The following is a 23916-nucleotide window of genomic DNA, read 5'->3' on the forward strand; positions in this document are numbered from 1 at the left end:
GCGGTGCTCCGGGTGGGTGGTGGTGGCTCAGGTGGGCGCAGCGCGGGGCCGCAGCGCGACCTTGGGCCTCGCACAGAGGCCGGCCCCGCTGCCGCAGTCCTCCCGGGCGCCTGGCGGCGTCGCCGCGGCCCCTTCCCCGTGCTCCCGCCCCGTCACGGGGCCCGATGGGCGCGGCAACGGCCGCCCGGCGGCTGAGGGGAGGGAGGAGGAGGGAGGGAGGCAGCCGGAGGGAGGCCGAGGGCGAGGCCGGGGGCTCCCCCGTGCCCCCCCTGCTGCGCGTCCCTGACTGGAGCCGTGGCGGCGGGGATGGAGCCCGCGGGGCCGGCGCTGAGGGGACTGAGGTGAGGGGGGGGGGGGGCGCGGGACCGAGCGCGGCTTCTCGGGGGGATGGAGAGAAAACAGGGGAGGCTTTGCGGAATTACCTCAGAATTAGCGAAACCTGCGGTTCTGCTCATTACCGGGGGTGTTAGGCTGCTTGGCGAGGTTACGTGGTCACATGAAATAGGGAAGAAAAGCTGATTCTCTGGGCTGAAAGCCGTGGTGCCCGGCGCGCCTCAGTGGGTATTGTTTGGGTCCTGGGGATTTTTGGGAGACCTACTTAGCGTTTAATGAGGGCAAAAACCCACTGCGCTTGCTGGTAACATGTCAGGTGTCTTAAATTCTCAACTCGTGAGGAGGGAAGAGCTCGAGTAGATCTTTAGCTTCTGCTCTTAACGTTGTTTTTTATGTTGCGACTTCTTTGAAGATAAGTTGTGGTGGCACAACCGGTGACGGCACGCATTTGGTTGAATAAATATTCTACGTAAAAGGGATTTGAATAGCTGTCTATAACAGGAAAAATAGTTTAAAAAAAAAAAAAAACAACAACCAAACAGAAACATTTACTCACAGATCTTACAGCCACATTACCATAGTATAAAGAATTCTCTGCTGTTTGATCGTTGCAGGGATCAGTGACACCAAATGCCCTCAATAGTTTGCTCATTTTGTAGAGTGTGTTTGCAGAAGGTGTGCTTGGCACCGAAGTACGTAACTATTGAAAGTCTCCGTAATAGTTTGGGCAGTACTGTACTGTTCCTTTGGTGAAGGATTTGTGGTATCAGGTGAAAACTGGGGTCGCTGCAGCCTTCCCTCCTCACTGTGGGCAGTGCCTCTGGGGTCTTGTGAGGTAGTAGGGAGCATCTGTAGGGCTTTAGGGTTGTGTAATGCTAAAGGTTGTTTGCAGGTTCATTTGCGTTCCTCACTATTAAGTTTTTGTTGCAGATGTAGTTGTGACCTGCAGTGAAACTGAATTTTCATTCAAGGATGTTCTTGTAATTTGTACAAATATTTTTTTTCCTTTGGTGTAAGTTCTAGCACTGCAGCCTTTACTCATGTTCTCATTAGTAGTGTGGAAACTGGGCACTTTGAGGAACTTAATTTCTGTCAATAACAATTGATATTAATTCAGTTTTGTTTTCTCAGATAATTGTCTGAAGTTATTAACTGGGGGAGTTCCCAGGTGGTATCTCTCTTTGATGGCAGAGTGAGATCTGCAGCATGCAGACTTTTGTGGATCACTGAGTTTGTGTGGGATGCAAGGTCACTTTCCATCTCTTCCACATATATCGTGTGTCACCTTGATTAGGCAGTTGATTGAGGCATAAAAATATTGCCATAAGGGGTATAGTGGTAAGTTTCATTATTTAGCTATCCAGCAGTGTTTGCAGGGTTCAATAAGATGAATGGAAAATTAACAGCTTAGTGTTTTTTAAGGCTGACATGTAACAAGATTGATGGTAAAGCAAATCCATTTTTAGAAGTTCTGATACTGAAATCACCATCTTAAAAATATATATATATATAAATAGACAAGTCCTATGGCATATAAATGTTTCTGATAGTGCTTAAGGGGACAGCAGGTTTGCTTGCTTTTGGTCAAAACTATGTACTTGTACGATTGGAAGCTGGAGATTACGTTTCCACTAACCTGCAGATAGAGGCACAGAGGCACATGATTGATTCAAACCAACAATAACTTCTTTTAAATCGTGAGCTTACAGAATTAGCCACATTAAATCTATTAGGAAGAAACAATTTGGTGTGTGAGGTAGGATGTGGTTGCAGCTTTTGTAACAAGCTATTGAGCGTGGTGGTAATGCTACAGGTTTTTTTTCAGCATTGCCGCATCTACTTTTGTCCTTTTGCATTAGAAGCAATGCTGAATTTCACATGAGTGAAAACCTGATCTGGAAGACCCTTAGCCATCTGTTTCTTTTGTACTCAGGATTTGAATGGGATAGTTCTTCAGAGCATAGTTATTCTTTTCTTTTGAGCAAATGGCATCCTTCGGTAGTGAAGATGCATTTGAAGATTCAGCAGCCCTCTCCCTACATGATTTAGAAAGCCTGCACAACCTCCGCAGCCGGTCCGCGAGTTTCAGCAGCACAGGGTCCAGCAGCCGCTTGCAGCTCCGTCAACGCGTGGCCCAACTTATGGCTTGTGTAGAGGATATCAGCTCAGATGATGAAATTCATGAAGAAGTGTCTCGCACTCTAGATGAAGCTTTCCTTATCTGGGGGAAAAAGCTGAAGGAGAAGTGGCAAGAATTCAGGTTTTGCTCCCTCTAGTTGATTGGTTTTGTGTTTTGGTTTTTTTTGGTTTGGTTTTAATGCAAGCCAATAAACAGATTTCAGATTGATGAATAGTGACAGAAAATCTTTATTTTCTGTAGATAGAAATCCTGTGGGGAAAGTAGGTGCTTGTAGGGTTACCTATTCATCTTTAAATTTTAGCAGTGGTTTTGTATGATTTTGTTTGTCTGTTTGTTTGTAGACTGCACTTAGTTACTTGGAATGTGGGCACAGCTTCTCCACCTCCTGATGTCACTAGTTTACTTCAGCTCAACTCACTGGGCCCAACTATGGATATGTATGTTATAGGGTAAGTATAAGTTCAAGAACTTGCTTTTTAAGTCTATTGCAAAACTGCAAAGTTTCAGCAGCTTGCTGTTGGTTTCGGGAAGACTGTACAGTGTGAGTTGCCACCCAGAAGGTGGTTTAATACTAAACTTAGCAGAAGGTGAAGACTAGAATTAGTGACTTAGAACAGAGATGGTTTATAGCAAGAGAATCTTCTCTCCTTTTTGTTGTTTCATGATACACTAGAGAATAACTTTTTTCTAAGCACACAAATCAAAACGTATTTTGGCTGCTGTTTTTCTTTGTTGGCACATAGAGCATATTCCTTTTGATATGAAAGTTATCCGAACTTCAGTGTGTTTTAAAAAAATTGCAAGGTCATTAGGCACAATCCGACATGTTTTCCAAACTCAATTGAAATTTTTGAAGACCTGAAAGTCATGTTATTTGTTATAATATATCCTAACGTTGCCTTAAACAGACTTCAACTTTAAACTGACTTGGTGTTTATAAGCTCCTTTAACTTTGTTTTTCTCACTGTGGTAGACCTGTGGATGGGTTAAACCGCTTACAATTGAGAAACAGAACAGCAGTAAGAAACTTTAGACTTTATGCTGGGAGAGGTCTGTTGTGATCTGCGTTCTGATAAGGTTATATGAATTCTGTCAAAACCAGGTGGTACGGGGAGAGTAATCTTGATGTGTTCAGTTTACAGGAGGTGAACTCAAGAATCACAAATTTTTTGTCTGACTTGGCATTTGATGATCCCTGGAGCATTTTTTTCATGACTGTGTTGTCTCCATTGGGGTATATCAAGGTAATTGTTTACATTTCACAAATGTTACAGCAGTGAAGGAAAACATCTTCTCTAGCTCCATTTATGCATATTTTTGTCTCAAACTCATTCCTCTCCATAGACGATAAGTTGGTGTTTTTTGCATGTATTAGTCATTTCCATATGTAGGTGAATGTTAGCAATAATTCTCTGACACACTTGTGTTTTCTTGCTTTATTAATAAAGGCATTTAAAAATGTTCTCTATTATTAATAATCTGCTTAATTGTAGCAGTAAAAATTCAACTTTAAATTTATTCATTTCTCATTTTGGAACAGTTGGGAAGTTTTGATGGAAGCCCAGCTGATAAACAGTGAGAAGTTGTTCAGATGCACTGGCAATGGCCAGTTTAATTGCTGTAGAAGCATATGATGAATTAAATAAACACTCCTGTCATAATGAGAATACATTCTCAAGGAACAGAGTCATGAAGTTTACTCAAAATTAAATGTGATGTAAACATAACACTCAACAGCGTATTTCCTGTGGCCACAATATCTCTATCTCTCTCTTATTTGTAGAAATTTTTTTTGCTCTGTGCAGTATTGGGGAAGTGTATTGTGATGCTTCTAAGGTAGTCTGCTTAAGTACCTGCTTTCACTATAACTGTCCCAAGCAATGGCAGTGATTTTCGTTAAGATTGGTAAGGTTTCTTCTTTTTTTTTTCCCCTCAACTTATTTTCAGGTGAAAATAGATTACATATATGTAAAATGGGATTTTAGCACGGTATACAGATCATTCTGAAGACTTTATTTCAATTGAAGACCTAGAACATCGTATGGTAGCTTAAATGGCAGGATTTTTTGGTAATACATGGGGCATAAGGTCAGCTAAAGTACTGGCTGTTTTGGTAATGGGAATAGTAATGTAGGAGGATATCCTGAATTTCCCTAATAAGTAGATATTAAAAGCCTTTTGAATGTTTTACTGGTTTTCTAAATTGGGCATTGTTTCAGGGTAATTTTGCTGAGTTTATTATCTGCATGTTAATCAGACTCAGTAGTTATGCAATTCTTTTAACTGTAATTAAACAAAACAAAGAACCTATTGGGAATTAATAAAAAAGGAAAAAAGCATAGTTCATTCTAGCGTAAGTCACTGCTGATGGCGATTCAAAATCCATCTGCAGGCTGATGTTCAGGACGTGTGTGCAGCTAAATAGAATTCCCAGTGGCATGCATGGTTGATCTTGAATTCTAATTTATAAATGCAGCACTTTGGACACACTGAGGAATGCATGCTGCCACCTAATGGTTTTCAGCAGGACTGGATTAGCTCTAATAATGAGAGGAGAACTAGGTCATTGACATGTCTTTCATGTTACTGGCAGGCCAGGTCAAAATCAAAACAGGCAGTTAGGAGAGATCACGCTAGGACTCATCTGGGAAGTTGGCTGATTTAGAGAGGAGCAGTCGCCTGTTGTGTGCTGAACTGTGACGAGGTTGGGTGTAAGGGGCTATTAGTCATCCTTGGGCATCCTGTCCCCTCAATAACAGGGTCTGTTTCCACAGAGTGAGGTTGGTTGGGATTGGTCAGTTGTTTCACAATAAACAGAATTACATTCCCTCTATCAAAGGTTTTTACTTAATTGGGCACTACATATCGGTGTAAGTTACACTAGTTCCGGCAGAGGAGAGGTCCGTTGTCTTTTGATGCTCAAGACCTGTAGAGCGAAGAGGTGTCATAGTCAACTATAGATCTTGAAAAATGTCTGGGGAACAGCACAGGGCAGATTTAAATGTAGCAAATAGACCCTGGACTTGGGAAAACAGGAAGAGTTGAGCTCCTGGACCAGGTCTCTCTTTACTCAATGTGGTCTATAAAGGGACTGAAAGATACTGTATATCATTTAACAAAATTTTGGAAAGGAGAATAATGTCTCATTGGATACAAATAGTTGTTATCTAGTAACTGTGATTCATCATTTCAGTACACTGTTTAGTATTTTATTGGGTTCAAGGACAATGAAAATGGTAACGTGTATTCTCAAATCACTTAACTGTGTAGATGCGGAGGCAAAGAGTGAAGGAATTCTATAGTAAAATTTGGGCTCAGTTGATATACTTCTGCAGTTCTATAGTCAGTGTTAATAATGGTTTTTATTCTTATGTAGTCTTTCTCTAAGTTCATCCAACTCAAAACTGAACAATTTCAATGTGCATTTTAAATTGAATCATTATCATTAAAACAAATGCTGAGTTTTGTGTCTTTTGCCAGGGACAACATAAAGTTAAAATTCATAAATTTTGACAATCGTCTTCGTTAGACTGTCTTCACAAAAAAAGAAAGCCTGAACCAAACATACCTTAAATGTATCTTGAAGCTGAAATAGCATCTAATGTGCTATATGAGCATCTTTGCTTTGGAAGTGTTCAGTACATCATTTTTTAAAGGAATAACAGGCTACTAAGATACTCCTATTTACAGCTTGCTGTTTTTGCAGATGCCTAGAAGCAACTGCCATGCCTGTTAGGTATTGTAATAGGATTTAGAGTGACCAGTTATGTGCCGAAGGATGTTGCAGTTTGAAAAATTTGCTTCTGTCAGAGAACTTGTAGGTGTGCAGTATTATAAAACAGGTGAAAAATGAAGGATTTGGTTCTTCATGAACAGGATGCTCAGAGAGAAATGAGGCTAGTGAGGAAGAATAAAGGTCTTTAGAAATGTTTTGACAAGTACATTTTGGGGTCAACCTCAAGTTTGCAATATAATACACTAATGTTAATTAAGAGATTCATCAAAAATTTGTTTATGAATAAGTCTACCGTAGGAACATATGCTTCACAGCACTGAAATGTGTCTGCATGTACGATGTCCCAGTACTGATGCCAGGCTTGGCAAAGGGATTGCATGATTTCTGCTCTGGCATTCCTTACCTAACAGCTCCTGTGAAGTACATCCAAGGAGTTCCAAATTGCTCTCTGGAAACGACCATTTTGTATCTTTTTCCAGCTCTCCTCCGTTCGCATGCAGGGACTGCTACTTCTGATCTTTGTGAAGCACGTCCACCTTCCTTTCATCCGGGACATTCATACCCACTACACACGTACGGGCCTATATGGATACTGGGTAAAGAAACAACTGAGATTTGATTGCCTTGGTTACTTGTGCTTATGATGCTGTGTGCCTCTAAATGGTTTTGTGGTGGGAGAGAGGGTATATGGCTTACTTAAAAATGAATAAGCAGTGAGACTCAGTTGTTTGAACCTGGTATGCAAAAGTGTAGCACAGACCATAATATTTTACCAGTTTATTAGCTGATATACAACAACCTATGTAGGAAGAAATTGTATTAATTAAAATCTAAATAGCAAGATTTAATTTTTTTAGATGTTATTAACTGTTGTGTTTGCAGTTGTTGACTGTGGTTTTAGAGAACATTAATTTTCTGTGTTCCAGGGGAATAAAGGAGGAGTCACCATTCGCATGTCCCTCTATGGTCATACAGTTTGCTTCATAAACTGCCATTTGCCAGCACACATGGAGAACACGGAGCAACGATTGGATGACTTCGAAAAAATTCTGGAAATACAGTTTGAAGGAGAGAATATTCCAAGTACCTTGGACCATGAGTGAGTTGTTCTGACTCTATTTTGTCTGTATTGTTTTTATCTGTTAAATGGTAGACTCATGCACCAAAGAGTTTGGGTTTTGGAGTTTTTATGCATCGTTTTTATTTTAAATGCCTTTTCAGCATTAATCCTGAATATTGGGAGGCCAGGCTGAAAAAGCTGACTTGAAGGGCTGAAGTCTGTTTTGCCAGACTGTTCTCTTCCAATCCTGAAGAGAAGAGGCTGCAAATGCCAGAGGCTGGAGAGCTTTAGAAGCTAAAGCTCATTTATACCAAAAATAGTCTAGATCACTATTAAATGTTTATTTTCCTCCCATTTTTGGAGGAGATTTGTGTTGTTATGTTTTGGGATGTTTTTATTCCTGTTAAAATTCTAGTATCTAGCTGAGGGCTTCTCTGCCTTTAAATCCTTGATTGATGATTTCTGTAGTTATATGAATTACGCTTACCTCAAGTGTCTCGCCATTTCTTTCAACATTTTTTTATTAAATTATTTGTATATTTCATTGTTTTCATGTGAGAATTCCCCACGTAATGCTGGAGTCTAAGGATTATAATAGAACTATTTAAAAATGAGTTGAGACAAAATGTTTTAGATGTTTTTTTTTTTTTTTTACCCATAAAACTACCAGGCCAGATAAAGTGATATTTCATATCTATTCTAGATTTAATAGTTAATAACTTCATTAAAATTATGTAAATATATGTGACACAGCTTTCAAATCATTAGTTTTCATGTCCTAGTATGTGTTTGATATTTCTATTTAATGTGTTTCATTTTCTTGATAGTGCCTGTTGAATTCTTCCCTCGTGAGTTAATGAATTTCTACAAACCTTCTGCCTGTGTGTGTTTTGTTTGTTTGTTTGTTTTGGTTTGTTTTTTTTTTAGCATTCTCTTCTGGTTTGGAGATTTGAACTTCCGGATAGCAGATTATGGCATACATTTTGTCCGAGAATCAATAAATAACAAGCGTTACAATTTGCTGTGGGAAAAGGACCAGGTATGTTGTATTAATTAGTTGTGTTTTTTAAATTACTTTTATTATTATTTTTAAATTAATACAAAAACACCGTAGTAATTAACATTAGTTCTTGAGTTTCTCATTTCTATTAAAAACACAAATTCAGAGTAGTCTTGAGGTGGAACAGATCTATCTGTTTGCTCTTTCATTTCTCAGTCATAAACCTCAATTAATTACAAACTTTTTCTTCTTTAGTTTAATTTCTTACTCATTTACAGTGCTTGTGTATTACTGAAGCTTTCTTTGAACTTCATGGCTTGTGAATTGTTTCTCACATTAATTTCTCCTCCTTTTTTTCTGCTCCCAAGAATTGTTTTTAAGAGACTCTTATTCTGGCATTTGATTAGAACTGCTACAAAACTTTTAAATAGATTGTGTCAAGAGTTCTGGCAGTAACAAAGAGACACTTCTGAATTTACTTTTCCAAACATCTTGTACTGACTGAGATGTTGAATTCTTCTTGGAAAATGCTTTCTCTGTTCCTTTCCCAATTAACTTTTAAGCTCCGATTTTTAAATGTAACTAAAAGTTGCTTTTTATTTCTGCAGTTAAATATGGCAAAAAAGAAGGAAGCATTTCTTCAGGAATTCATAGAGGGTCCTCTGCAGTTTAAACCCACCTACAAGTTTGACCTTTATTCAGATGTATATGATACAAGGTAAAAGCGCAGTAAGATTTGTTCAGACATGGAGTATTACAACATGGTACTTGAGTAATATATAGCTTTGCTAAACAAACTTAAATTTCCTGAACGTGCTAGTTAACTGAAGCTGTTGAGCTATTCTAATAGGCTCATTCAGTGGACAAATCTGAACATTTCTGAAGAAGCCTGAGCCTGCTGCTTGCACGAGAGGAGTAGAAGTGAAAAGAGTGAAAAAAGTGAAAAAGAAAGCCCAGCTTTCTTTTTGGAAAGACTAGACTAACAGGATAAACTAGTACTTGTTTAATTTTTTTTTGTCTTTAATACTATAATCATCCTTTGATTATCAGAAATAAGCAAAAAGGAAGAGAGTAATCATCTGCATTTTTTGTTTGCCTTCTCTACGTAAGCATTTTATTTGATACTGCTTGCATTTGAAAATAAATGCAAATGTGTCTTTGTAAATAATTTTAAGTTGTAAAATGGAGTAGCTTAAGTTTCCAAAGGTTTTCTCTGGCACTGAAGTTTGTTGTTAAATATAAATCTTATGTTTCAAGAGAAGGACAAGTTTCTGTCCAAACAGGGGTTTTGTACTGATCTTTTTCTTTATTTCCAGAGAGCAGAAGTCCCTGTTTTGGTTTAAGTAAGAAGATAACCTTCTGGATTTCATAGATTTGTAAATATTTCAGAATCAAAACAATGCTCCTTCTGAGCTTTTGATTTGATTTTTGTGAAATATTTGAAAATCAGATGACAGCTGATTTTCTTCAGGATTTTCTGAACCTGTCTGAAAGCTGTAGTGTTATCTACTCTGCTGTTGCACTTAATCTTGGAACTTTATTCGTTTGGATCCAAAGACCTTTTGCTCTCTAACTGAGCATAAAGCTAGATACTGGGACTGGTGATAAATCCAGTTAACAAAAAAATATCCATAAAAATCCAAACCTAGAAATTCTAAGGATGATTCACAGCCTAATAGTCTGTGTTGGCTTACTTAAAGAACAGAATGTATGCTTATGCATACCGTGTGCTTTCTGCTGTTGCTACCAGAGGTATTCTGGTTGGACTGGGGGCATGATCAGTAGATCTCAAGACACTTGGGTCTTTTGAGCATCCCCAAAAAGTGTGCTTCACATTTTGATGCTTTTTCTATGTGGATTTTGAGTTTTTCTTTCCCACCTAGTGTGCCATTTTCTCTAAAATACTGAGTGTATTAACTTAAGCTGTTCTTTTGATATTTTCTTGCACAGCAGAGCAGACATATGGCAGCTCATAAAGATTTCTGTCGGTTTATGTAATTACTGGAGTGAGCGGGATATAGCCCCTTAGTCATTTAAAATCTTTCCACCTTATTAAAGGTGAGTCAGACTTGTATATGGGAAGGGGTAAAACAAAAATATGTTGAATATTGAACTAAATGGCATTCCCAGTTTGTGATGATTTTGATATTAAACTGACAGTTTTCCTTACACATCCTGCTCATTAACTTTTATGATTCAATCTAGTCCATTCTAATTCCTCTTCCATAGGGTATGATCTTTTCTCCATTTCAATTTGAAGTGATACATCCATACAGAGAGTTGCTGTTAAGTCTTCCTCCCACTACAGAGAGAACCACCGAAGGCTCATGTCTTCTGTTGTTATTGATATGGTATAAAAGGAAACTCTGAATTATGATTGCAGTTTGATATACAGTACAGTCACAGGCACAATTTTATTGATTACGGGATTTTTATAGCCTCTTGTTATGGGACAGCAATGGCTTGTGCAGACTTGGAATACAGACTAGTGCAGGTTAGAGGAAAGTATTGCTGTGTCACATGTGATTAATATAAGTTACCTAAGTTTGTCCAAATTCAGTTTTTAAAGTAAACTTGTTCTCAAAATTTTTCAATAGTTTCAAATACCATTCAGACTCTTCCCACATCTTCCTTAAGTTTATGCCCCTTTCCTCAGACTGACCATACATTTGAAGCTTAGGGCAGTTGTTGAATCATCTCAACGTTCTTGCATGTTCTTATGGAGTGTATTAGGAGAAAGTATCATTTCCTGTACGAAGCTGACTAACCCATTGGAATGCCCTTCTCCCATTCATTTTACTCCTCTCTCAGAAACCTATGAAATTTATCTCCAGTACATGGAGTTGCATTCAAATTGAGGAATCCATGGTGGTAAAGCATGTTGAACAGAGCTGTAAAATGAAGCTTGGATATGATTACCTTCTTATATTAATATGCATCTGACAGCCTTTCAACTATGAGTAGATTTTGCACACTATTTTTAGCTTTTCGCAACTGTTTTTTCTTCTCATTTCACTTTTATACTTTCATTTGTGTAGCGAGAAGAAAAGGAAGCCAGCATGGACTGATAGAATTCTTTGGAGAGTGAAAAATCTCTGCCAGCATGCATCAAAAGAAGGCGAATTCTCCGAAGAAGAACAAACAATTTCTGTTACGTTGAATAACTATATCAGTCATATGAGCTACGGCATCAGCGATCACAAACCTGTTACAGGAACTTTTGGGCTTGAGGTGATGTCCCCCTTGTTGTTTAAAAAAGAAAATTGTTTTTCTAAGTCTTGCCTTACAGAAGCTGTTTTTCTATACATTGTAAGTCTTAATCTCTGTGTTTCCTTCTGATTAAAGTGAAGGCAGCAAGTTGCTTTCAGGTTGTTTCCATTTGTTTAAGAGTACTGCAGCAGGTGTGGCAGAGAATAGAAAAAGAATAACTGAAAGAAAAACAAAAACAGACTTGCCTGACTTTAAATTTTGCTCTCTCTCTCTAGCTGAAGCCTCTTCTAACAGATCCTTTGATCACTCTGAATCCTGAGGGTGAGTGGAGTGCAGAGCATGATGTTCTAATCCGCTATTGTGCAGTGCCTGAATTCCCAAGCAGCGCTTGGGACTGGATTGGACTCTTTAAGGTAACATTCCTGCATCGTGGCTCTTTAATGAAGATGGTGGACATGACAGGAAGAGATAGTCTTCTGGCGTAGGATATTGTGATTCTTGCTAGTGGAAAACTTTCCAAAATAGTCTTGTATTCTTGATTGCTGGTAGTTCCTGTATGTGAGAGTTTAGTTGCCTCTCAAGATGACTGTGAACTTTTACACATTCTTTTAATTCTCTGCTAAAATAATGTGGTGATGTACATGAGTAAAATGGTTGTCAGAAGCTGTGAAATGGAATTGCCTTCCCTTAATGCTTATGGTTCAAAAGATTTATGCAGGAGAGAGAACAAATGAAAGGAAGTCAGTGAAAGGGTGTGACAACAGGCATTCCCTCCCTCTTAGAAATTAAAGATATGTGCCAGCCCCAAAATGTTTTGATCCTAAATGTAAAGTATTTTAACTGCTGCAGTGTATAACCATGCCTCTCACATCTTTGAGTTTTCCATGTGATACGTTTTTTGTTTCCTCCAGAAAGCTGATGGTTCACATCTCTCTTTGCAGGTGGCTTTCAGGCACGTGAATGACTATGTTACTTATGCTTGGGTAGAAGATGATGAAATTTCTTCTAACAAGGACAGCAAACAAGTAAGCCAATTTGTTTCTTTCTACTGTAGTTTCTTACAGAGCAGTATTCAAGGATCTCTTTGTTCCATATCCCCTTCTTCTGGGTTTTGTTTCCTCCAATTTCCCAGTCAAACCTTTCTGGGAATGATATTATTGTTTAAAATACCTCTTCTAAGTCGTTTTAATTTTCAGATAGTCCAGCATATGTTCTCAGGTGTGATCATGTGCCTTAAAGTAACTGATGAAAAAAATTATGCCTGTAGTCTCTTTTGATTTTATTAAAGGCTACAATCATTTTTATTTTGTTCTATTTCTGCCACTGAAATATGTAACTGGCCATTTTTTCATCTGATTGTCAAAGTTTCTCAATGTATCTTAAATATTTATTTTATGATTTTTTCATTACAACTGTACGTACTTTAATTTGACTAACACAATTGGTTCCAGTTCCAGATGTCAAATACAGCTACAGATTAGTGCTTCTTAGACTTTTCTTCTTTTTGGCTGCTAAGTGTTTTGGCCTCTTTTTAAAAACTGCTCTGTTAAATAGCTTTCTAGTTGTGATAACAAAGCAATTTAAAAAAATAACAATAAATAAATAAATAATAAAAATAATAAATTAATTATTTATATTTATATTATTAATAAATAAATAAAAATAAATTTAAAAAATAATTAAAAAACTATTTTGCATACAAATGACCTGTTTCCAGAGGTATTTTGCTGAACAAACAGGAATTTAAATTTAATTTCAGGGGCAAAGTGGAAAGATGGATGAGACTTCCCAGACAATAATGGAAAGCGGTTGTTTCTTGTTAGAGGTTAACATCAAGTTTATAACAAGAGCACAAATTGTCTTGTACTCGAGAGTCAGTATTCTGACTCTCAAAATTTCTCTGGCATCATGCGTTCATATTACTAAGCTTAAAAATCTAAGCACTGTTAACGTTGTTGTAGCAGGGTATTGTGGGCTGCAGTTCAGGATCCGTGAGTCCTTAGGATAGTACAAAACGGAGGTGGTGTGGCTGTTTCATGTAACACCTGGTCATTGCCACCAGGAGGCAGTTCATCTCCCTCCTTGCTGCTTGTGTGGCCTTGCCGCTTCCCTTCTAACAACTCTTTCTTCTCACATCTTGCTGAACCAAGGCAGCTTGCTAACATGGTGAAGGATATTCACTTTTCTCTTCCTGGCTTTTCAGATGGTTTCCTGAATTATTTCTTTGCTCATCCTTTTTAGCTTATGTTTAAAAATTTGCTTATAAGCAGCAAGTACTGAATTTTATGATTTCCTGAAAGGCAGAGACTACTTTTTGAAAGTTGTTTTCTCTGTGGAAATTACCCTTTGCCCCTGTTCTTATTTTTGTTGACAGATTTACATGAGTGCTGCAGAAATACCTGATACAGGAGGAGAATTTTTGCTGTGTTACTACAGCAATAATTTGCAGGCAATAGTTGGTATCAGCCAGCCTTTTCAGGTAATACATTTGGAAGCTTTGATTAACTTTGACTGGGATTTTTACTTCTTTTGCTTTCATATGCATCTGAACATAGGTGTGTGCAACTGGGTTAATTCCACGGGAGATGGCAGCAGCAGTAATTGCAAAAAAGGGTATGTGCTGGCTAACAGCCAGTAGAAGAATTTGCTGATATTCTAAAAGATTCTAAGTAGCTATTATTGCAGCACGTTGTTCTAATGAAATAAGGCAGCTCTCTCTCATCTTTCATTTTTTTTGGAACTTCATGCTCTGCCAGTTAGGTCCCTGCTTTCCGTAAAGATGAGAACTCAAATGCTGCCAAGTTTCTGACAGATCGTGAGTGAACTTTTTCTGCTCCGTTCTGTGGCAGGTTTGCACGGAAGTGCTTCCTGTATCACTTAAATTAGGGAAAGACAGGGCAGTTGGAATTCAAGTTATTTGTTTAACAGGCTTTGTTTAATTTCCGGAAGGTTAACTTAACCTTTACAGAGCAGATGAAGTGACCAATTGTCGCTTCTCTTTGCCAAAATCATTTTGTTTGTGAGTTATTTCCCTTGCTGCCATGCTAACGTGTTGTGGGATGGCTGGAATGAAGTTCTATGTTGTTGTTGGATGAAGGGGGTTTTAGAAGGCTGTGACACTCTGTTACCGTAAGAGATATAGTAATGAAACTTGCTGAGCTGGCTGGTAAACCTCAGTGATACTGTTCATCTTTTTCTTATCTATTGGTAAAAAGTATTACAGAGTCCAGTATTTCAGCTGTCTCTGAGCTTAAAATCTGCTACAAACTCTGCAGCATAGTTGTCACTTCTGTGTGAATACAACACACCATATAAATATAATAAACTAGGTCATTTATAGGATACCTTTCTTTTTCCATGATGCTTAATGTTTTTATCTTATTAATGTTTTAATAGATTTGTAAAGCTTCATAATTTCTGCATATATGCATTTTTTTTAATTATTTTTTATCAAGTATGCAGCATATCTTTATATGATGGTATATTGATAGTATTTAGAAACACTGTGTTGCCCTATTTCTTATTTTTTTAACTATTGTTTTTCTTCTAGATTCAGCCAAATAGAACATTAATAGAAAAGGATCTGGCACAGGAAGAGAACAGTTGGATGCAAACACCTGACAATCTGGAATCGCATAATGAGTTCTGAAGTCAGAAGGGGCATTCAGTGGTCCTGATTCAGGCGTCAGATGATTCTTTATGTCTTAGTGATTATAAGCTTTTACTCTTAGAAGATGGAGTAAGGCAGTGCAAGTAAGACAGGTAGGGCTGTTTGGGAACTGTGTAAGCTCATAGAAGGTAATTTATTGTGGAAGCATTTTTACTGATACAGTGAGAGTAACTCTTACATTAGATAGGAACTGTAAAAAACAGCACCTAATGAATGCTGTGTGATTTAAGATGATAGATGCTTTTAATCCAGTGACTTAACCTGAGTAAGTTGCATTCTGTAATAGATTTTTAGGACTGTTTTGTTTCTTTTTTTTTTTTTTTGCAGAGGATATTTTTATTTACAATACAATATTCACTAAGCTGTAACCACTTAATCACTGATTTCAAGTTTTTTAGTTTAAATGAAGTTATTTAAAAATTATTTATTAGATATAGCTATCTAGCTTATTTTAAAAAAAATATTTGACTTTTAAATGTAAGCTAAGTACCTTTTGGGAAACACATGTGGTAATAAGTCACAGAAAAACATAATATTTGGAGCGTGTAAATTTTCCTTCTGTAGTACATCCTTTTTCTTCATGCCTTGCTGATACCTGTTTGTAAGATTTTTCATTTCTGATTTTTCGTTTCTAATTTTTCCAGATTGAGATACTTTTATTGAAACACACTTTTCCTGTTTTGTTTTGGGGGTAGATTCTTCTTTTACAAAACAGTTCATCAATTTGCCTATGCCTTTTCTCCCTCTGATTATTTTTTTTTTTTAAAGTAAAAATACTTTTATGTTGGTCCCTGGCTCGGAGTTAAGCAGAATCTCAAAATTTCTGGAAGCAATAGCTTCATTTGAGAAATGCTTTAGCATAGGTGGGCAGTTCATAGCTCATAAAGCACTTGTTGGCAAAGAGCTACTGAACGTGCTAACCCTGCCTCTTCTCTGCTGTATCATATTTATAAAGCTAAAGACATAGTTCATCCCTGATACTATTAGGCTACATTATTGTTACACATACTACAGAGTGACATGAATTATAAATGGGAAATTTAGTGGAACGAGTTTTGTTCTATAGCGTAATCTGTGCTACCAAAAATTGTGGAAGTCTTTCACTTCTAGCAATCAGTCTGCAAAATTTCTTTTCCTAGTGGTGCTTAGACTTGAATGTATCCTGTGCACTTGAGGGTGGAGGTAGAATAAGAAAGATCAAGTACTTTTAAAAACCTGAAAGGTAGTTAGCTTTAGAAATGGTTTTATTGGTTGATGAGGAAAGGGAGGTCTTTGGAAAGGATTTGGAAGAGATACCACCATTCCACAGAATCTCAGATTTCAGTGACAGAAAAGAGCACTTGTTAGTCTCCATGTTCTAGACACAGCTTTGAGTTACCTACTGTGTATGGTAAGTAAAGTTAGTTGCTAATCACTGTCTTGTTGGTTATGGATGGAAAAGAGAAAATTTGGCTCAAGTGGAAGAATGAAGCAAAGGATGCTGCTGGTGGTGTGTTTATTTTGCTTCAGAACTGAGTGGTTTCTATTTTATTCTTATAGTCTTAGTTATTTCTGTTAGGATTCTTTTGCGATAGGAAGTGTACACCTGGATGTGAAATTTCTTTCTCAATTGCTTCCTTATGTCATTCACTGTATAAAAAACCTTCTGGGGTCCCAGGGTCTTTGTATATTGTGGAAACTTTAACATGGGTGAACTGGTTAGATTGTTGCAGTTTGGGGTTTAAGAGCACCTAGCCTCTGTAAATTTCAGTTAGTTGTATCTCAACTAATGCTCAGTATTGGGAAATATTTCCAGTTGTAAGTAGGGAGGGCAGGTTCAGAAAGATCCTGTGTTCATTGCATGGATTAAAACCGCCTTAAGGTTTACAGTTGACATTCCTATTATACTTTGGAACAATATTAGAAACCATTTTCACATTTGTAGCAGTCTTACAAGAATTTGTGTTGCACTAAATCTTTCAGATGTGTGACTTTTCATGGCAGTTACAGCATCAGACAAATCCCTACTGAAGTGCAAATAACTTGCAGGTTTTGAGTCGTTAATGTTTCTGTTTTTTCTTGTGTAACTGTAATACCATACTCCATGCAAGGAGATTCCCATGGAGAGCTCAAAGAGCTGTGGTCTTTGAATTCCAGACCATAGCTGGTGATTTATTGTGGACCAAGATCCAGTTTCTTCTAATCAGGGTGCATCTGCCATTCACGAGCAGCTCAGAGGGGGAGCCATACAGCCGCTTTACATGGGCGAGAAACCCAAGCTCCTTAATGTTGTATGAGAACTGATAACTCTCTCAATCACTGGAGACAGAAGCTGCATTTTGTAAGCTAATCCTTTGCACCACAGGACTTCACTGAAAATGCCCACAGCAGCTGCAATTGAATCTGATCGTGTGTTAGGAAGATGCTGCACAGAACTGTATACTTCTTTAAGATTATGCACACAGTAGCAGTTTTGTTTACTACTGTTACCTATGGTAGCTTTTCAAACTATTCCATGATCTGTAATGATGCAATTTCTAATGAAATTTATCTTTTTTTTAAAAGCACCTTTGATTGGATGTTATGATCACTGGAAATGTTTTTATACTCATGTGTTTTCTTTTCATGTATGACTAAAATAAATCCTGGCAGTGAAGTGTTCTACATGGCCTCGATTAATTTGAGAACAAAGACATTGGCTTGGGTGGAGAGAATCGATTCCATGCATGGTACCCTTTCTCCAAGAAACTCTGGTGATGTTTAATGTGCACATACAGTAGTATTTTAGAATGGAAATATGTCACTAATAACATATGTGGTAGGGCTTTGGACTGAAACAGAAGGCCAAAGGCAAATACTGCTTTTCTTTTGGATAAAGCAGATTGATCTAAAAAGACTTTTTTTTCCCCTGTAAATGAGGCTAGTGTTAAATGAACTTAAATGATGCTGTAAGCATCTGTTTTGAATTTTCTCCCCCCTCCCTAGAAAAGGTATCTTAATACAAAATTCATTTGAAGTAGTTGCATGTTTAAACTGTTGGGGAAAAAAAAGGTCCTCTTGCTTTTTTATTCCACCCGTAGGACATAATTTCAGTAATATTGAATTGCAGAGCACATGTTGGTAACAAAGGAGAACTAGCTTATTTGGTTGGCAACTATTTTTTTTTTTCTGTTAGAAACTTAGCACTTGCTTGGTTCAAAATCTTTATTTCAGGAGATTGAACGTGCTTTCATTCAATTTGACCTATCCTTTCTGTCTCTACTCTCTGTCTGTACCAGTGGAGTTATGCATGCTTACACAGGAACACAAGTTTGTATGTGGTGGTTTTCTGTGTTGTTGTTGTTTGTTTTCCCTGAGAAGATGTATACAGCTGTGTTTTGGAAATTCTTCCCTAAATGAAGTTCTGTACAGAAGATTCATAGTTTTTGTGTTTATATTAATGTTATCCACAATACTTCTCATCACCAGTTTTCAGTATTTCCTCTTGCTCACAACACTGGGAACTTCTCTGATCAACTTGGGGCCTGGTTTGTTTAGTAAGACAAATTGTCTGTGATTTAGGCTTTTTTAGTTCTCATTATTAATTTTGGAAATTACTTTTATGCTGTCAATAATGCTTTCAAACGTAGAATAGCATAGGCCTTTTAACGGGAGGCAGTGAAATATAGGTGACGTTTAGTCTTGTCCCATACAGACGTCTGTATTATTTGTGATCAAAGTACTATATTTTCTGGTGAGAGTATTTTGAATCTAACTTGCATATTTGTTTCCACAATTCCTCTATTACACAGTGTCTTCAAAATTGACTTAACTGGTTTCTAGCTGGATAGAAGAAAAAAGGCTGATGGGGAGGAGTTGGATGAATGACAGTTGACAATAACACAGTTAAAGAGAAGAATTGGAGTGCTGTCTTAGCCAAGGGAAACAATGAAAAAAAGGGGTCAGTAACAGTTGCTACTCGTGAGGCATCCCTAGATCTGTTAGAGTTCTCACTTCTCATTCCCTGAAACTTTGGTTTCAATATTTTCCCTGTAAAAATGCTCAAACCACTTAAAATGCTTCCTTAGCATTTAAGAACAGGTTCTACTAAATCGACTTTTTCACAGGTTATGTAATTTGAGATATTTTTTCTTTGTGAAAAGTTTCTTACATTATACTTTATATTTTAACTTTCTGTATTTTTCACGTACGTTTGCTACCAAATTGCTCCCTTCTAAAGGTAACCTCACAATTCCCTGCTGTTAGAGAATTTATTTTAAAACATGAAATATGTCTACTGAGGAGTGTTTGTCAGTATAGCCTTATTTAACTTCCTTATACCTCTGATTCCTAACCAACCTCAGGATACGCAGTATATCATTGCACATAGATAGTACAGCTCTGTGTAAACAGGAAATGTTTCGAAGATGTCTTGCGTGTTTGTTAGACCCTAAAAATACCTTCTGATAAAGACTATTGTTTCTACTACCACTACTTCCTTCTCTGCTCTTGGACACCAAGTGACACTCAGATGAACTTATCTTAATATACTGCAGTGGAAAGGCCAGTTGGACAGAGCTTGAATTAGGTTTTCCTTGAGAGAGGAAACGATACCTTTTCTGAGAACGCTGCATTATTAACAGGAATATTTCTGATGGCCTTTTCTATCCTTAGATATAGGTATTTGCTATTTGAAGGTGATTGAAATGAAGCAATATTTTTTTAACAACATGATATAGAGATCGTAGAAAGTGCCCGTCAATGCAGGAGTACCAATATTATTTAACTTTATGACTCATACATTAGGCAGGTAGTATCCTCATTTTCTTATACCTGTTTTTTCTTTATACTGATAGTAAAAGAGAATGGGGAAAAAGATTTCTGTGTAAAGATAGAAGTGGTTTGAGGCCAGTCTTCTACATGTTCAGCTTTCCCTAGTCTCTGTATTCTTTAACCCTTTCTTTAGGGGGCAAACTCAAACATCAGGGAGTTGTATAGCATACAGCGTGCAGTAAGCTGTTTGTGTGGCTGCTTTGACAGCCGAGGCAATGGTACTTGCCACCTGATTAATCTATGCAGTATAAACTGTCTTCAGTTACTCTGGAAACTGAGCTACTGAAGGGAACTATACTGAGCTTGTATGTTCAATAGCTTCAACTTAAGAAAAATAATGTGTGTGTATGTGTACATCCCACCTCTTGTATTACAGTGCAACTGTCTTCTTCCCCTCACAAGGTCCCTGCTATCAAAAAAGTAAGAACATCTCATTCGTGCAGTCTAGAAAGTAGCAAGAGAACCCGTGTGGGAGCATTTGGAGCACAGGTTGGAAGAATCACCGGAGGAAAATACAGAAGTCAGAAGAAGCATGAGATCTGGGAACATAAATTGGTGAGAGGAAATGCAGGGGTATAGGAAGAGTTCAGAGAACAGTAATCTGCTAGCATCACAAAAAGAAGGAGAAAAAATAATACTTTAACCTGTCAACCATACTTTGAAAGTTATCAAATACAGACACCAGCCCTGGAGGGAAATGTTTCAGCATTGTTTATCAATACATGCTCTACTGTAACTGGTCTTAAAGCCTAAAGCCTGGCATTGGCAAAGATCACCCCATGTTCCTCTCCTTCCTTTTCTATTTTGTTTATGCATATAATTATAGGGTAAATACACGCACACTTTAAAGCCTCTGCTTAGTCTACCCTTTTTCTCTTGTTCTCATTTACTTGTAGCCCACTTTAAAAAACAAAACAAAAAAAAAAACAACAATTCTGGCATCGGTGTCACAAATCATTCCAGTTAAACAGCCTTCACGTTCTGGACTATTAATCTTCGTAACGTCTCCATATATGAAGGGTAGATAAGATAGACACGCTATTGCTCCATGCTACTGAGAATAGGTCTAGTTTTTGTTTCAGGAAGTGACAGTGGTGGTTTTTTCTTTAATCTGATAAAATCTCTCTTTCAATGTAGCCTTAGATTGGAAAGTAAGTGGTCAGGGAAACCAGGATTGGCCCAGTCCAAGAATTTATATAACAGGTAAGGCCAGTATAAGAATGATTCCAGATACGAAACACAGAACGGCGCCGGGCCATTTCTTTTCAGCTACAGACCAGACTGGTGTTGTGTCCACTCTTGAATGGCCAAATGCTTGTTAATCTTAACATCTACGTAGGCTGGTTGTTTTTTTGGTTTGGTTTGTTTTTTGACAAGCAGTATCATCTGGAATTCTTCTGTGGTAAAGCTGAAAACTCAGCCTTGCGTATTCAGATAAGATTGATGGAATTGTCCCATAACAGCATGTCTTGAAATACCCGGTGTTTAGACTGGTCTTCTTTCTCCATGGTCATTGTCAGGGTATCTGCATCTGTGAGGGGAGTGTGTGGAGATTATAGGTCTAGATGCTGCCTTAATGGATTACATGACTTTAGTAAAACGCTGTAATTACACTTAAACCAGAGTTTTTGTTTACCCGCTTATTTTTCTAATATTTGTAGTAGGATTTTTTGTGCAGTAACGTGCAAGTTAATTTCCTTTGCCGTGATTAGTTAGCTATTCAACAATTCAATAAATAATGATTTAGATCTAGAGTAATTTGAAGAACTTCCTGTAGTCACCACATGAGCAATCAATATTGCTCTGTCACTTTAAACTGAGCTTAAACCTTAAAGTTGAAGAAGGAGAACCTTTTCTAAATAAAATCTCTTGGTATGTTTGTAAGGTCTGTCATATTATTGTTTTGTGCTAATACCTATGAAATGGCACCCGCGGTGGCTTGACTTCCCAAGTCCACTGGGACCAAAATGGAACATCAACAAAGTTTGCAGCAATAAATACGAACATAAATTTAGGTTTCTTGGAACTGTCTTCACACATTGTAACTAGTGGAAGCTAGTCTTGAACTTAATTGTTGTTTCAGTTCACACCTACACTTAATATAAATACAGAGGTTCATCTCTTCCTCTCAACACAGGGCTCTGAACCAAAGATTGCAGTTAGTTGAGGTTTTCTTCCAAAGAGATTTACTAACTTACCTTGGAAAGATGGAACTGCAAATTGAACTTATTCCTACGGGAGAAATCATCCGTGTGGTTAGTCACAATGGAGAACGCAAGACTGTAAGCCTGATTTTCTATTGTTCTATTTTCTCTTCTTTTAGTGTTAGTTGCATGCTAAACAACTTAGGAACTGTTGTGCTGAATTGAGAAATGCCATTCCAAAAAAAAAAAAAGGGTTTCTACAAGACTGGTCGCTGAAGTGATGGTAGCTGTTTTGTGAACAGTTTTCTCATTGTAATAAAAATTGGTAGCAATTAATGTTATTATCAAGTGGCTGGGAGTTTAGGAAATTATTAAAGTGTATTTCCTGTAGAAATCCTTCAGTGCACCAAAGCTGATGTAACCTGGAGTTGTTGTAATGGCCCAGCTGTGTTCATTCTCTCAGGATTCTGGAAGCACTTTCAAACAACAAAGGAAGGGAAACAATTTTCAGAAGTGTCTGATTCTCTTGAATATTGATTGTCCGTGTTGTCACTGGATTCATGCTCTGAATGTTGTGGGAAGGTTCGTGCATCAAAAAGGCCGTGCTGGCAGAACATATCAAAGGACTGTTAATACTGCCTTGAAGAACTGTCTATTCCATTAGCTTGTGACTCTTACTGACTTAGGTTCAAGGTTTGTGAGAAAGCAAATGGAAAATCTGTGAGCTTCTTTCTACTTTGACATGATAGATGCAAATAGTTAGGAAAGACAAGCTACTTTTGTAGAATAACTTCGGTTTTCAGTACTTGCAATGAATGGCCATTCTGCGTGTTTTGCTTTTTGAATATTTTAACTGGATTTTTATATTTTAATTAATCTAGAGATGAAACTGTGTAAAAACTTTTTTTAATCCTTCTATGTTTAAATCCTGCAAGTGGTCTTTTTTCTGTTGTCAAAGCTTCATTGTATGGACTTGGAAAGACAGTTGATTATGGTTAATAATACTGCTCATTACGCTTTCTTTCAGGTGAATAAGCAACCACTTTTACCTAAATGCAACCATGTATTTATATTTCTTTGTCAGAGGTACTTATAAAGCGTTTAATCTATCTTCAGTTCTGGTAGCAGATCGCTCAGGGCAGAGCCATCACGTACCGCAGCGCACATCTGTGCACGTTGCTCCAGTTTCCGAGTATTGCCTTTCTAGTAAGTAATCTGAAACATGATGTGAAAATTGGCTAAGACACTTTGTGTGGATAGCACAGTTATTAGGTAGTCATTGTACTTCAGAAAAACCTGAGAGCTCTGCCTTGCTGGAAGATGAGATAGTGGCAATGCTGGTATCCTTTGGTTTCCAGTAAATGGTCCGGGACTGTTGGTGAGTGGCACATAGTGACAGCAGAGGACACTGGCTGCACTGAATTGTCTTTCCCAGAGGGAACCGTTCCTTTAAACCTTATCCTGAATAGCATGCCCCAGGATCCTGGGGGAGACATCCGAGAGAGAAAAGCTGTTAGCTCAGCTTTCTAAAGAGCTTTAAATCTTCATTAACAGTCCATAAAATTGTAATTTGCTACTTTGAGGACAACATTCTCTATTCAAGTGCTGTTGGTGCTGCAGAAACGGACAGAGAAAAGTAGTTTACGATGCATCGTGCTTTAATACAAGCCTAAGTTTGTAGCTGAAGACACTTTGAAGGGTTGCAGAGCTTTTCTGGTTCAGCTCAGCGTGCCTGCCTGTTAGAATCAAATCACGCAGAATTTGCTGCGGATCCTGGGCAGACCACCTCCAAAATCAACACGCCTGTGGGGAACCAAGACGCTCGTCTCTCT

General features: G+C 37.8%; 2 protein-coding genes across 7 annotated transcripts in view; both read left to right on the top strand.

The window, feature by feature from the left end:
• Positions 1 to 143: 143 nt before the first annotated feature.
• On the top strand, positions 144 to 22214 carry INPP5K (inositol polyphosphate-5-phosphatase K). Of its 6 annotated transcripts, XR_014574295.1 has the most exons (16): positions 650 to 1025; positions 2815 to 2922; positions 3609 to 3717; positions 6689 to 6805; positions 7136 to 7308; positions 8197 to 8308; positions 8878 to 8987; positions 9586 to 9612; positions 11308 to 11500; positions 11755 to 11892; positions 12421 to 12504; positions 13854 to 13958; positions 15030 to 15241; positions 18920 to 19068; positions 20343 to 20495; positions 22078 to 22214. XR_014574295.1 is itself a non-coding variant. In XM_083806568.1 (13 exons), exons 1-13 carry the CDS (start codon positions 307 to 309, stop codon positions 15126 to 15128), a joined length of 1410 nt encoding a protein of 469 aa, XP_083662694.1. In that variant the 5' UTR covers positions 155 to 306; the 3' UTR covers positions 15129 to 17792. The 6 variants fall into 6 exon arrangements, 5 of the variants coding, with proteins under 5 accessions (XP_083662696.1, XP_083662694.1, XP_083662693.1 ...); XM_083806568.1 differs by lacking the exons at positions 650 to 1025; positions 18920 to 19068; positions 20343 to 20495; positions 22078 to 22214 and adding an exon at positions 155 to 341 and having other exon boundaries at positions 15030 to 17792; XM_083806567.1 differs by lacking the exons at positions 18920 to 19068; positions 20343 to 20495; positions 22078 to 22214 and having other exon boundaries at positions 15030 to 17792.
• Positions 22093 to 23916, top strand: part of MYO1C (myosin IC) — a 58863-nt gene continuing 57039 nt past the window's right edge. The window contains exon 1 of the mRNA XM_083806548.1: positions 22093 to 22222. Coding sequence (XP_083662674.1) covers positions 22148 to 22222 — 75 coding nt within the window. The 5' untranslated portion in view covers positions 22093 to 22147. The remainder of the gene's footprint in view (positions 22223 to 23916) is intronic.

This window comes from Anser anser (genome assembly GCF_964211835.1).
Source record: "Anser anser genome assembly, chromosome: 20".
NCBI classification, from domain to species: Eukaryota; Metazoa; Chordata; class Aves; order Anseriformes; family Anatidae; genus Anser; species Anser anser.

Coding starts and splice junctions, on each gene's coding strand:
- INPP5K (XM_083806567.1), top strand. CDS start 964: ATGCCCTCAATAGTTTGCTCATTTTGTAGAGTGTGTTTGCAGAAGGTG. Junction 2,923..3,608: donor ATGGATATGTATGTTATAGG/GTAAGTATAAGT, acceptor TGATGTGTTCAG/TTTACAGGAGGTGAACTCAA. Junction 11,501..11,754: donor CAGGAACTTTTGGGCTTGAG/GTGATGTCCCCC, acceptor CTCTCTCTCTAG/CTGAAGCCTCTTCTAACAGA.